This window comes from Lontra canadensis, unplaced genomic scaffold, assembly GCF_010015895.1.
Source record: "Lontra canadensis isolate GAN:19392208 unplaced genomic scaffold, GSC_riverotter_1.0 scaffold2, whole genome shotgun sequence".
In the NCBI taxonomy this organism is placed as follows: domain Eukaryota; kingdom Metazoa; phylum Chordata; class Mammalia; order Carnivora; family Mustelidae; genus Lontra; species Lontra canadensis.
Genome location: NW_022630996.1, coordinates 5,435,670 through 5,450,820, shown reverse-complemented (window position 1 = coordinate 5,450,820; position 15,151 = coordinate 5,435,670). Strand labels below are relative to the sequence as shown.

Here is a 15,151-nt window from a genome sequence, read left to right as displayed (position 1 = left end):
AGTGGAGCACTCAGCTGCTCTCTGGGCACAGTTCTCCCTGTAATTTCCCCCAGTGTGAGCAGGTTCAATGAGTGAGGGTGACTGCCTAATCCTTCCTTACTAGTGAGAAGGTATTTCAAGACCTGCTTTATGTTGGACCTCTGAATATGAAGGATAATGTTTTTAGGGTTTAAATTCTATGAATCTTTAAGACACAAATTTTGACTTAAAACACTGTCTGCATTTAGCACCCCAACAAGCCAGCTTCATGGTTGATCCCAGTCTGTGGCATGTTTGGCAGAAAGCACTGAACTGGGGATCACATGAATCTGGAATGCAAGACTTTGACTCAAATCTGATGAAGATCAGGAGCTATTTGGAAGAAGGGGACAGGAATGGGTTGAGGGACGTTGTTGAAGACCGAGGTTGTGGTAGGCTCAAGCTTATTCGATCCATGAGGGGTGCACCAAAAGTTGCCAGGATAGATGCAGTAGCTAAGAGAACTACATTCAGCTTGTTGGGAAATTTGGTTCTAGTCCTTGGTTGTGTGACTCTCAACAAGGTACTTGGCCTACTGTACGTTGCTTATGCGTAAAATGAAGGGCCCTGGCTGACTACTGGTTCCATTTTTTTTTTTTTAACTTCATGGACACCATTTCTTAATATGTTTTTACATAGTGAAACATGTTTATTATAATTTATAAGCCTGGAATAGGGCCACTGTCTCCAAAACATAGTTGCATATCAGAATTACCTGTGGTGTTAAAAAAAAATCAGATATCTAAACCTTCTCCCCAGAGATTCAGATTCACTTAGGTTGAGACAGTGGGAAAGTGCCAAGCATCTGATTTAAACTTCTTGACAAAATATTTTAATGCCCAGCTAGGATTTATAGCAATTCTAACATAGGTAAATGTGTTATTTCTGTATTTTTTTTAAATTGGCAATTCTCCCCGGGACTCCAAAGGTAGACAGTTGGTCAGGATTCCAACAGGTACCTTCCATTGTAGAATTCACCAAATCTCATTGAAACTATAGTTTCTAAATATTGTTACCACTGTAAAAAAAAAAAAAAAGCCTCCGTAGAGATGTTTCGTTTGGGACTGGGGTCAGGAAATGTGAAAAATGAGCCTAGGTTATCGTCTTATAACAGAGAGCAAGGAAACTACCAAAGACGACCAGGAACCAACTTGGAGAGACCCCCGCTGGGTACATTTATCCTACCTCTCCTCTATGAACTGTGTCTTTATGATCCAAGTAATAGGTGAGGGGGAATTTCTCTCTATAGTAATATTTCATCCAGTATATAAAGAATGGTAGAATTACAGTATCACTGTCACAACTAATGGAATAATGGACCTAAGAAATGCTCACCAATGGATGCTAATATGAAATAGGGAGAATCTGCTAGATCTTTTGCGTCTCTTGCTGGAAGACTGTATACCAGCTCTACACCATTCTTGCTAAAATATCAAACCTGCATCTGTCAAAACTCTAGATCTGATCATTAAATTTACAGGAAACATTAAGGCAGAGAAACATGTAAGTATATCCACAGATGTAATTAACAAAATCCAGATTATGGGGGAATCTATAGAACAAACCTATAGATTAAAAGAACCTAACAGGGGTGTCTGGGTGGCTCAGTCAGTTAAACATCCAACTCTTTATTTTGGGTCAGGTCATGATCTCAGGGTTGTCAGATTGAGACCCTGTGGGCTCTGTGCTGGGCATGGAGCCTGTTTAGGATTCTCTTCTCTGCCCCTCCTTCCACCCTGGGCTCTCTATCTCTCTAAACAACAGAAAAAAAAAAAGCTTAATAGACACAAACCAATTACAATATATAAATTTTGCTTGCATCCTGATGAAAGTAGAACAAATTATAAAATATTTATCAGGCAACGAGAGAAATTTCAACATTGACTAGATATTTGATGATTGAGGAATTATTTTAAAAATATTTTTGGTGTTCTAACAACATTTTGTTTAGCTTTCATGAAGTTTACTTTTTAAATACTTAAATATTTAAAAAAATTTTAAGCAGAAGATGTGGCATATATATACAATGGAATGTTATTTGGCCATCAGAAATGTTGCATACTACCATTTACATCGACATGGATGGAACTGAAGGGGATTATGCTGAGCGAAATAAGTCAATCAGAGAAAGATGATTATCATATGGTTTCACTCATAGGTGGAAAATAAGAAACAGTGCAGAAGATGATAGGGGAAGGGACGGAAAATGGAATGGGAAGTCATCAGAGTGGGAGAAAAACCATGAGAGACTCCTAACTATAGGAAACAAACAGGGTTGCTGGAGGGGAGATGGGTGGGGGGATGGGGCAACTGGGTGATGGGCATTAAAGAGGGCACATGATGTGAGGAGTACCGGGTGTTATATGCATGGAACACTGGGTGTTATATGCAACTGATAAATTATTGAACACTACATCTGAAACTAACAATATGTTGGCTAATTGAATTTAAATAAAAACAATAAAGGAATCTCTATATCTACATTGTGGGGCTCAAACTCACAACTCCAAGATCAAGAGTCACATGCTCTACCAACTGAGCCAGACAGACTCCCCAGTACTTAGATATTTCCAGATGAAAAGATATCTGAGATTTGCTTCAAGGTTAGGGAGAGAAGTAAATAGAATAAAGAAAAAATGAGATTGATCATGAGTTGATAATTTTTTAATCTTGCTGATGAGTATGTACATGAAGGACTTTTAGTTATTCATTTTACTTACGTGACATTTGAGCTTGTCCATTAGGAAATTACTAGCTATGAATTAAATACAACTTAAATATACTTTTTTTTTCAGATGGCAAGAAAGAAATTGAAAGATTTCACGACTTTGGAGATTATGCTCAGTGTTCTTCTGCTTATGGTATTTATCACCACTATTCCTCTGTTTGTGCTTTCAGCTCAAGAGTCTTCGGAATCAAAAGGTAACAAGGAACTCTAGCGTTCCCTCCCCATGTGTAGCTCTTACCACAGCAGAAACCTCATAAATGGCAGGGACTTGATTCTCTCCTGTCCATTGTTGTGAGTGTGTGTGGGGAGGGAGGGGGAAGTTATATGTGTGTCGGTGAGCCCTTGACTGGAACTGTGATAGCTCACTAGGCATTCACTGTAGGCCTAAGCCAATACTTTTATTTCCCAGTTAGCACAGTGCAGGATTTCACAGCTGACCCTTGAAATAAATTTGCTGAATTGCTTTGAATAATTTTCATTTCATTAATAATATTATTGACATTTATTAACCAATAACCCCTTATATGTAAGGCAATTGAATAAGTATATAATCAAAGTATTTAAGGCCAAAGTTCTGTTTTTTAAAAAGTTAACAACCATCAGAGTTATTTAATTAAACGTTTATTGAACTGTCTTACTCTGAAAGAGGGGCTGGATTGTGCCAAGTTATCCCTGGTTTCTTCTCTGGTATATTTAGGAACAGTTTCTATGAATCAGGTGATGAAGGGGTAAGTCTGTGGCTAGAATACTTCTCCCAGTCCCTCTGTCCCAGCCCTGACAATTTCTCCTTTTGTGGGGAGTTACATCAAATAATCTCAAAGATTAACTCTTAAAATTCCATGACTTTGGACATGGAACTAAAACCCTTGTTCAGAAAGTGGCACAAATATGGAGCTCTCTTAATCTATCACTTTTGAACTGGAATAGAAATGAAAACTAATTAAAAGCCCCATTATTCTGTCTTCATGTCCTTGCAGAGTAACTTAAAGAAATCTCGCTTCCTTATTTTAGAATGCAATAGATGTGTCTTTAATGTGACTGATTTTAAAATTGAATCAAGGTGGTTGGGCAGATCCTAACTGCCAATTTTTACATTGGTGGCCTTCCTTTACATTTTTGCCATATGAGACTTTATATTACATGAGAACGTCATCACTCAGAAGTGTTCCTTGTTGAGGGAATGCCTGGTAATGGAACAACTGGAACAGAGGTTATGATGATTAGGGTGGTAACATCCACGAAAACATACACTGTGCATGTTCTGTGCACAGACATATTGTGAACCAGTTACTGGGGGTGGAAGTAAAGGACCAGGGCAGTCTGCAAACTTTTCTGTAAAAAAACAGGTACTTAATACTTCACATTTGGCGGACCATATGGTCTCTGTCATAACTAACTAATTTTGTCACTGTAGCACAAAAGCAGCTGTAGATAATACATTAAAAAGTGGATGTGTCTGTGTCCCAGCAATCAGACTGTGACCTGATTTGGCCCATGGGCTCTAGTTTGCCTGCCCCCTGGACTAGAGAAGAAGGTAGATTTGGTTCTTACCTTGGTGACCTTTTGATTTAATGGTGGAGCCACACTCCTTGCTCTTATATGAACCATCTCAAAAGGGAGAGCGTTGGTGGTAGAAGGAGATGCTGTAGTATACACAGAAGTAAATACAGTCAGCAAGAACAAAATGAGGCTTTCTAAAGTGAACATGTACTTTTCAAGGGCATCAGGGTGAAGACAGGGCAGTGGTGGAGTTCATATACTTGGAGGTGTTGAGAACTGTGACAGTCATGTTAAATGCTTGTGATATTAGATCTGATGGTCATTTTATGTTTGTTTCTGGGATTATCCCAGATCCTGGGACAACAGTTATGCCAGATGCAAGTACCACCCCTGAATCTGCTGTGTGCCCAGTGGTAAATGAAGTGGAACGGATAAATTGCATCCCTGACCAGCCACCAACAAAGGTTTGAATTACAGCTCTTGTTTCCATTTAAGAGTTTATGCTATTGGATATTTTTTGTTGTTGTTGTTAATTTCTGTTCTGTTTGTTTGTTTCCGGTAAGTCCCAGAGAACTGTTTGCATTGCAACTATTGGTGGCTCGTGCAAATGAATCCTGTATCCACCCTTGTGAGACAGTGCAGCTTTGGGAGAGAAAGAGTGAGAGAATTCCCTTGGGTTGACAGATTAAATTAAATATGAATTTCTGATAAATCATGAGTACTTTTTTTAGCATAAGAATGTCGCATGCAAGATTTGGGACTGACTTCTATTAAAAATGGATTTGTCTTTTATCTGGCAACACTGCTTGGCTACTCATTCTCCCTGACTGTTACTGCCTCTGTTTCTTGCCTTTTCTCTGTCTCTCTCCTTTCATGATTCCCAAAGGCTGTCTAGGATCTACAGTGAAAAGTAATACGTGTACATAAAACATTATTTAAAATAAGGACACACTTTTAAGAGCCATGTTTTGTAAGGAAGAAGATAATAAATCCCAGACTAAAGATAGTGCAGGCATCTGGGTATTTACAGCAATATTTCTTGATCACCAACTGAAGTTCTGCTGAGTATTATAATTGTGAAGTTCATTACCCACACAGTGTATCAGTCACCTTTCACGCTGAGAATGAATGAAAACAAAATGCAGCCTTCTGAGTGAAGTCCACTGATACGAAATGGCAGATTTATATCAGACACAGATATGATGCTTGCTGCATGTGCTACCCAGGCACGTGACATGCTCACATTTATCTCTCTAGCCATCCTATCATAAGCTGGCTGGAATATCTGTGGTGTTCTTGAGAACTGCCGTTTTGGTTTGTCTGAAGGTCCTAATACCAAAAGACGTTTTATTTTTCTTTTCTGTTTTTTTTTTTTCCCTCTTATACTTCTGGAGGCTACAAGTCCCAAATCAAGATGTTGGCAAGGTTGATTCCTTTTGAGCACTCTTAGGTAGAAGCTGTTCTTGCTTCTCTCCTAGTCTCTGGTGGTAGCAGTCAGTCCTTCACATTCCTTGGCTTATAGCTGCATCACTCCAGTTTCTGTCTGTGTCTTCACATGGCTTCTCCCTCTGTGTGTGTGTCTGTGTTCAAATTTCCCATTTGAATAAGGATACTTGGCATATTGGATTAAAGGCTTACCCTATTTCAGTATGACCTCATCTTAACTAATTACCTCTGCAACCGTCCTACTTCCAAATAAGATCAAAATCTGAGGTATAAAGATTAAGACTTCAATGTGTCTTTTCTGAGGACATAATTCAGTCCAAGTCATAGAGAGGGGAACTATGGAAAGTGGGAATTGTTACGACTTGAACCTTTGATGTTGACTGACTGGGCGTAGATGCCGAGTCAACGAGAACCAATGCAGCCAAGAGAGAACAGATGAAATCAGCTATAAGATATGATGGACTAGGGTTGGGGGAAGTGGGAAGTTAAGGCAGAGAAGGGAACCAGAGCCAGATAAGTAGCTTGACATAGAGAAGATGCCCAAGACTGCAGCAGAGTGATGGTATAAAAATAATCAGGAAGTCCAGATGCTGTACTGAAGGCAAGAGAGATCCAATCTCTGGATAGAGATGGGTAGTTAAGGATCAGGAAATCTCCTGGACAGGAAACTCAGTGCCATGACTAATTGTTCTGGCACCAAGGGCAGCAGCCTGCACAGAAAGTCCACTAAGGTAAGAAATAATCCCAGTTAGACCAACATACGTTTACCAAGGTGGTTGTAGTGTTCAGTTCCCTTTATTTGGCATCTTACCCTGACTGAAATGAACTTGACCTCTTAGAATAGTGAACAGAGTTAGAGTTGCCTACTGGGAGTAGGAAGAAACAAGATTGAAAAGAAAAGGTGGATTTAAATAGTAGAAGACCTCAGAAGTCACGTAGAGGAAGCTGGTTTTTGATGTGATACGCAGCAGCTAGGAGCAACGATTTAAGGCTGAATGGAATCATGTACTGAGAAACAAAGAAAAGAGAACATCAAAACAGGACTAAAAGAAAAAGAAGATATCAGGGAGAAAAAAAAAAAAGCAGAGTACTTCAGTATGGGGCCAAATGTCAAAGTTCAGCATTTGAGGTGATAGGTTCAATTAAACTAAATAGTTTTCTTCTCATAAATTCTTGTAGAGGAGATAAACCAAGTAAATAAATAACTGGAATATGAAATAAAAAGTCATAAGATATAAAAGAAATATGTTGGAGACCACAGAGAAGAAGACAGTATTATCAAGCGGAAGGTAACAGTATGGAATTAAACATAAGGAGGATTTTGACACAGATGGGAGGAATGGAAAGTGAATTCAAAATAGAATGAATGAGGAAATTGTGGGGCACACACATGACATATCAAATGGTCCCATATGGCCAAGATATGGGGTGGGTGCCAGAGAGAAGATAATGCCTGAGATGGCAAGGTAAATTAGAGCTGGATGAGAGAGAACCATTAATGTTCTGCTTTGTTGATAGGAAAGGGAAGCTGTGGTCTAGATATGCTTCATGTAAGCAGGATGTTTGGCACACTAGGTTTGCAGAAAGTTGATCCACACCCATTCACTAGCCCCTGTCGCAGTGTGCTAGGAACCTTGTTGCTTAGAAGCACAGCTAGAAGGCTAATGCATCCTAAGTTCACTCTCCTACAACACCTCATCTTGATATTGATTGTTGAACTTCAGATGTCATTATTGGCTCAGCAGTGTTTCTTTGGGGTTTTATTGTAAGACCTTTCATAAATTCTGTGGTATCAAGATTATAGTTCAATAAATGAACTTTGCCTTTTTTTTGTATGTTGTACCAACTGCATTAAACTATGACCTTGGCATTCATTCATTGACCTGCTCCTCTTTAGCTCAGCCAGAGAGAAATGCTCTGGGAGTACTTTCAGTGGCCTGTTTTTTCATAGAAGTTATGTCTTGGGCATTTTGGTGCATGTTTCAAGTACCCTGGCTGCTATATGCTCTCCCAGACTATTGTTGAGAGGCCGAGTCTATGGATGATGATGTATTTATATAATGTGCATGTTAAAGGGAAGTACATGGCTGTGTGGAGTAGAGAAGTGGGAAGAAATTATGAATATGAAACCAGGCTAGTGGAATGTTCCAGTGTTGAGGCCATTACTGTACCATTTTATCACTCCTCTCTCTCTCTCTCCTCCATGATTACTTATAAAGAACTAACAGTATAAATTCCCCTTCAGATATTTCTTTGTTGTAGATCCCACTGTTTTTAACTCCCAATAATGGGAGGGAATCCTATGAATTTGTCAAACCACGTGGTATACTCTTGGAGACATCTTGGGAGAGAATGAGCTCCAAGAGTCTCTTCCATGAATCTCAGGGCAGAAAAAAAAGGGTGACTCAGTTATCAAATTTCTAGCCTGATCTTTAGTTTTGGGTTGGCGGCTGTTTCAGAGCATCTCCCTTGGGTGTCCCATGAACACCTCACCTGAACTCATCACTCCTCATCAAATCTGCTTTCCCTCCTCAACCGTCAGATTCTGTTCGTACTCCTGTTATGCTTCTTGTCTCGGTAGCAGGAACAGCAGAACTCTCGCCTGGCTCTTCCCTTCAAGCCCTTTGAACAATATTTCATTTATTTTAAACACTTTCCTTGACAATGTTTCCCAGAATAAGCACTTAATTTCCCTTCATACCTGGTCATGCTGGACCTTCCCCACCTCACACGTGGCTTATTCCCACAGACTCCCAGCACCTCTTCTGAATTCCATCTCTCCCCTACCCCATTACACACAGGATTGAAACTGCCCTCTTGATTATCCTACTTTCTTTATATTGCTCCCCAGCTAGAGTACTTACAGCCTTCATTACTGTTTATTGTGTTGAGTTCAATTACTCAGTGTGTCATCTTACACCCTGTTTAATCTTTGTGCCTCTCAAGCTGCACATAGGTCATTCTCCCATGCAGATTTTAGAGACAACTCTCATACTTACCCAAAACCTGTCCAATCTGAAAGACCATATCACTTTCTACTTCCTTGTGAGGCCTTCTGCCCACAGTCCTAGTACCTTTTACCCATAATCCCAGAGTTGAAAGATCCTGTTGATGGCTGGGAGCAGAAAGATGTAGTCAATTCCAGACACCCAGCTAAGGAAAGAGCTGGTAGACAGTAATTTTAAGCTCATTGATTGTCAGGATAGAATGTATTGTATGTTGGCTAGCTGAACATAAAAAAAGAACGTATTGTATAAACAAAGAAGAGCAGGTTTACATGCTTAAAATAAACCGGCATATCCTAACTATCTTGTAGAATGGGTAAGCTGAGAACAGTTTACAGTAAGTCCTATGGTTAACAATAGTACTAATGATAATCTTTATGATGATGTTTGACAAGTTACCGTCTTTCTTATTCAGAAGTTGTGTCATATTTTATAGCAGGCATACTCAGTAATTATCTATTTATTTTTTATTTATTGGCTTGTTTTATATTCTGCAGATTCCATTTTATTATCAATAAGTGTTTAATGGCTCAAGTTTTATGAATATCAGCCAGCAAACTGCATTTTGCAGAGATCGTTAAGAGTCCCCACCTTCAAAATTACTCTGTATTTACACAGCATTAGTTAAGAGCCATTATGTGGTGCTAGGAAGAGCAGTGAGCTGTCAGGTCCTGTGTACAGACTTAAGTTTATGCTCTATGCCTTGAACTGAGAGTGTAGCCCTTGGGCAGTAGGGTGTTAGGGGAGCCCCAGTACAGGTTCTAGTCCTGGCTTTGCTTCTGAAAAACTCTGTGACTTGATCATGAAGTCTTGTTTCCTTGCAGACTATCAAATCTTTGTCAGTGAAATGAAGCAGTGTGCTCAGGCCAATCTGTCTATTAAATGCCTACCAAGCATGAGCCAGGAGCTGTACTATAGCTCTCTGTTTCCTACGATTTTAGTGACCACGAAAGTACTGGCCGATGACATGTGATAATTGACATGATACATTTTCCCCCAAGGTCTTATTTTGTGTTTTCCATTTGTTCTGTTTTGCTATGTGCTGCTCCCTATCTGTCCCCCACCCTATGCCCATAACTATGTCTTCTTTCCTTATTATTATTTTTTTAATTTTCTTTTGCTTTGAGGATTTTTTTCCCCTGGAGTTTTTAATACTGTATTGGAAATTACATGGACTATATTACTTCAGCAATTCCTCTTAAATTTAAATTCTCAGATGAACTTAAAAGGACATTTGTATCTTGGCTCTAATTCTTCTCTATATGTGCCTTCAGTCCTATTCACATCATCATTTTGTACAGCTTTTCTTTACGACGATTTTCCTAGGTTTCATATCCTTCTTACTCTCCTGTTTATGTGCACCAAGCTTCTCTTTCCACTCCTCGTGACTGCTTAGGGCCACTACAAGAACTGGCATTTCCAAGTTAGCCAACAGAGAACATTCTTCTTTGAACACTCTTTGATCTTTGCCCCTTCCATTCCAATGAAGAAATTATTAACCTCTGGGCAGTGTGCAGAAACCACTCTGTTTAACACCCTTTTTAACACCTTTCTCTTTGCCTGATGTACTGAGGTTTCAACTGAGTGGGTTTTAAAAGGAAAAAAAACACAAAACCCTGCTGATGGGAATTCATGGTGCAGCCAGATCCCACAGCCATATCATCCACAGATGGGCACGGTTTTTCCATCCTTAAATTAAAGTATTCATGTAAAAATAAGCATGTGATTAGATCCAATTGTTCATAAACCTAAACCATTTCTTTGTCTTATTATTTGCAAAGCATGGCCATTCCTCCTGAAAATGTGCTTAAACAGAAACTCAACCCAGAGTATAGGAAAAAGACAGTAGATAGCAAGAGAACTAAGTTTTAGTGCTTGCCTTCCCAGTAGCTAACTGAGCAAGCTTTGGCAGGTCACTGCACCTCTGTAAACTTCTGCCTGTCTCAGGTGCTTCATCTGTGAAATATATAGCAGGATGTAGTAGTATTTATTGCTTTGTGACAGATTATGCCAAAACTTCATGGCTTAACACAACGAACATAATTTTTTTATTATGGTCACAAATCTGACTTTGACATAGCTGGATACTTTTGGCTCAAAGTCTTTTAGAAAACTGAGGTTGAAGTGTCTTCTGGGACTGGGTGTAATCACTTTCAGGCTCATTTATGGGATTGTTGGCAGGATTGAGATCCTCCAGGATTGTTGGATGAGAGTCTCTGTTCCTAGAAGGCCATTGGCTGGAGACCTCCCTTAGTCCCTTGCCATGTGCTCCAGAAGAGCAAGGGAAAGAGAGCAAGCCAGACAGGAGACATAATCTTTCTGTAATCTAATCTTAGAAGCAATGTCCCATTATTTTTGCTTTATTCTGTTCATTATAAGTCACTAGGTGTAGTCCACATTCAAGAGGAAGAGGTTTCTTTGTACTTTTTTGTAGTTATCCTGGTGCTCCTCCCAAATAAATTAGTTGACGTGAGAGAGGGAATGTATTCATTTTAGTCTCCACTCGATTCTGTTGTTAATTGTGGCATAAAGTGGACACATTTCTTTTTTGTTTCTCTTTTTTAAAAATTTTATTTATTTTTTATTTTCAGCATAACAGTATTCATTGTTTTTGCACCACACCCAGTGCTCCATGCAATCCGAGCCCTCTCTAATACCCACCACCTGGTTCCCCCAACCTCCCACCCCCCGCCCCTTCAGAACCCTCAGATTGTTTTTCAGAGTCCATAGTCTCTCATGGTTCACCTCCCCTTCCAATTTCCCTCAACTCCCTTCTCCTCTCCATCTCCCCTTGTCCTCCATGCTATTTGTTATGCTCCACAAATAAGTGAAACCATATGATAATTGACTCTCTGCTTGATTTATTTCACTCAGCATAACTAAAAATTAGAATCTCTTTGAGTTTCAAGGAACAATTACTTTTTGCTTTGGGAGAAGTTGAGAGACTACATATGTATGTATGTATATATCTGTCACGTATACGTAACACACACATAATAGACATATTTAAAAGTCAAAAATGATTTGATCTCAAAGCTTCTGAATAAAGCAAAGTCTTTTTTTTTTTTTTTTAAACCAAACCAATATAAGTGAAGCTGCTTTTGTAATTTTGAGATTCTGGTGATATAACTATATTGTAGTTTAAGATATTTAAACAAAGTTACCAGTTTTATTGTGATGGCAGATGTGGGACTGCACTGTGGTCCCTATATTATTACAAAATAATAATAACAGGGTAGGGCATTGGCAGAAGAATTAATTTTGAGTACAAGCTGTGGATTGACTGGTATACAGCACAATTTCTCTAAATATCCTTATAAAATGAGGTTAATGATACCATAAGCTCAAAATACATTTGTAAATGATAATGTTCTACAAATGCATGAAATTATTTGACTAATCTCTTATTTCAGGCCACATGTGATCAGCGTGGGTGCTGCTGGAGACCTCAGGGGACCATAAGTGTGCCCTGGTGCTACTATTCTAGAAGTCATGGTTATCAAATGGAGGGTGACCTTGTAAAAACAAATGCAGGTAAGCCAGACAATGAGATGGGAGCTCCACACCCTCTATTTTCTACAGAGGAAAGCCTTAGCGGCTTGCAGAGTATCACCCTGCACACAGCCACACTACCGCCTGTGACAGAAGGTAGGCACTGCTCTTAAGCAAGGGCTGGGATCTGTTTTGGCATCAAGGGAAAAAAAAATCCAATCTTGGCAGTTAGGATACATGGTCTATTCCTGGCTCTACTTTATGTCCCTTAGTAACCTTGTACAATCATTGTGATATCTTTGATCCCCAAGTTTCAAACTTTTAAAGAGATGGATTTGGACTCAGTAACCTCTGAAACTACTCATAACTCTAATACAATGTGATTTTGATGATATGGAAACAATTCCAATTTCATCAACATTTTATGAAAGTTAGCTAGTCAATATCAGTGTTCATGAACCAAATGTCTCCTCCTGTTTCTCCCACCCCAAAATACAGAGGATAATAATAAACCTTCTGAGAGATAACAGAGGGTGACTACTTTGGGGAAGCTCTTAGCATAAAGGAAGAGGCATGCTGCCCCACCAAGGGTCTTGGCTCGTGGCCTTTTCTAATACAGTCTCAGTTCTCACCTGGTTTATTATGGAACCTGGAAGATGGCATCAGCATATATGATCACCTGCAATGTAACATGAAAATAACTGAGAAGGAATAATATAGAGATAGAGATAGAGATATATTCAGATATTTCTGTCTCTATATCCATATAGATCTCTCTCTCTCTATCTATATATTTATATATATCAAAGGCTAAGAGTGTAAAGGGTATGTGATTAACACAGAATGGCTGATGGACTGTTGGAATGAGAATTAGGCCTTTGGGGGGAGGTTTCAAGCTGATTTTGTAAGCGAGAAGCACGGGTAAGGTAGTGACTGTGCCTAGCTTCACACACTGGTCCACGGTAGTGTTTGATGGGAGACATCTCTCCTCCCTTCTTTTGAGAAATAAAGGCTTTTCACAGCCCCTTTGACTTAAATATGGCTACTTCTTGTGAATTTATACAGCCGGCTATGTAAACCTTTTTCCCTCTACATACTAGGATTCACAGCCCAGTTGAAAAGGTTGCCTTCTCCATCCCTATTTGGAAATGATGTCAACAATGTCCTTCTCACAGCAGAATACCAGACGTCCAATCGTTTTCACTTTAAGGTTGTGGTTTGTTTATTCTTTAAGAATCTTTTGGAAAAGTGCTTGTTCTCTACCTGATGGCTGCAGTTACTACAAGACTGACAGTATTGCTAATGGAAGCATTTTTCTCTACTGACATTATTTTTCTTAGTACTATATGTTGAAGTCATCTGTAGCCTTCCTTCAGTGTGATAACTTCCTGAATGTAGATTTAGAGTCAACTAGTGAAATCTGGCTTTCGTTTATTTGTCCCTAATACCATGTGAAATGTAGTCAGAAGGGAAAAGAAAAAGAATGATCACAGCTGTGAAAATTCTAGAGCTAGTCCATCTCTGTAGACTTACAATGTCTATTTCTACCAAAAGACTAACTTCTGCCCAGGTGTTAAACATTTGAATTTGGTAATGTAATGGATAAATCTACCTCAGACATCATGCCGTTTGGGTCAGTGCCTGAGTTCAGTACCATGAGCATAGTCACTGGGAAACACTGCTGTTGGTAGGGAGGTTTCTATTTTGAAAATACTGAGGCGTTTTCATTTTGGCTTTCTTTCCCTTCATGTCCTGGGCAGCTAACTGACCAGAGCAAGGACAGGTATGAAGTACCTCATGAACATGTGCAACCTTTCAAAGGAAATGCTGCTTCTCCCTTGACCTATGAAGTTATGGTCTCCCATCAGCCATTTAGCATCAAAGTGATCAGAAGAAGTAATAACCGTGTTTTGTAAGTTTTGAAAACCTGTCTGGGGATCCGAGTAGGAAGGACATGGGGAAGGGAGGTCTGCAAGCCCAAGGAAGGGTGCATGCATTGCAACAATGTTCCTGAAGGTTGTGAGCCCATTATTGGTGACGAGACTCTTCGAATGTGTACTTTCTTCCACCTTCCTCTTTCCTCCTCCTGCTGCTGCTGCTTCTGTTGTTGTTATAGTTATTACTAAGCATTTATTAGAGGCCAGGCACTGGGGTGGGCCATTTTTTCCCCCTTCATTTTTATTACTGTGTCATCATTTTTTTCCTCTTTATTTTTCCATTCCTCCATCCGTGTATCCACCAGTAACTATTTATGGAACATCTATTATAACGTAAGAGTAATATTTTGGCAGTGTCATAGGGCTTCTAAGGGAAAAAGAATTCCTGATCTCTTAGTGTCCATGGGAGGGCAAATGGAGCCAGTTAAATAGGAGATAGGAGTCATTAAGATGTAAGGGACACTTTTCTAAAGGTGTGTCCTCTCCACTCTACTTGCCCACCTGTCCCTGCATTTTGCATCGGCATCTAGGTTGGACTCAGGCATTGGACCCCTCCTGTTTGCCGATCAGTTCCTGCAGCTCTCCATGCGACTGCCCAGTGCTAACGTGTATGGTCTGGGAGAACAGGTTCACCAACAGTACCGGCATGATATGAATTGGAAGACCTGGGCCATGTTTGCCAGGGACACAACCCCCAATGGGGTAAGCTTTTAGGATGGGCCCGCCTGCACTACAGGTCAGCCTCATTTCTGAAGACGACTCCAAGTAGTATAGAATAATAGTCAAGAGTGAGATTCTAGGGTGAGGCTATTTAGGTTTGAATTCTAACACTGACACTCACCAATTCTGTGGTTCTGGGTGAGTTACCTCTATGTGTCTCCAGTTTCTTATCTATAAAACAGGGGGAATATACTTCCCTCATAGGACTGTGATGGGAATTAGAAGAATTTATCCACATAGAGTATCTAGAAGAGTGTCTGCCACATAGAAAGGGCTCAATAAATGCCAACCACTCTTCATTTTAT

General features: G+C 39.7%; 1 protein-coding gene across 2 annotated transcripts in view; it reads left to right on the top strand.

Annotated features, from left to right (window-relative positions):
- Window positions 1–2,813: 2,813 nt before the first annotated feature.
- The window catches only part of MGAM (maltase-glucoamylase), a 67,551-nt gene continuing 55,213 nt past the window's right edge, over window positions 2,814–15,151 (top strand). For both annotated transcript variants that reach the window (XM_032867280.1, XM_032867291.1), the window contains exons 1-6: window positions 2,814–2,940; window positions 4,598–4,710; window positions 12,111–12,231; window positions 13,290–13,399; window positions 13,950–14,101; window positions 14,657–14,828. In XM_032867280.1, the coding sequence (XP_032723171.1) occupies window positions 2,814–2,940; window positions 4,598–4,710; window positions 12,111–12,231; window positions 13,290–13,399; window positions 13,950–14,101; window positions 14,657–14,828 (795 nt within the window). The remainder of the gene's footprint in view (window positions 2,941–4,597; window positions 4,711–12,110; window positions 12,232–13,289; window positions 13,400–13,949; window positions 14,102–14,656; window positions 14,829–15,151) is intronic.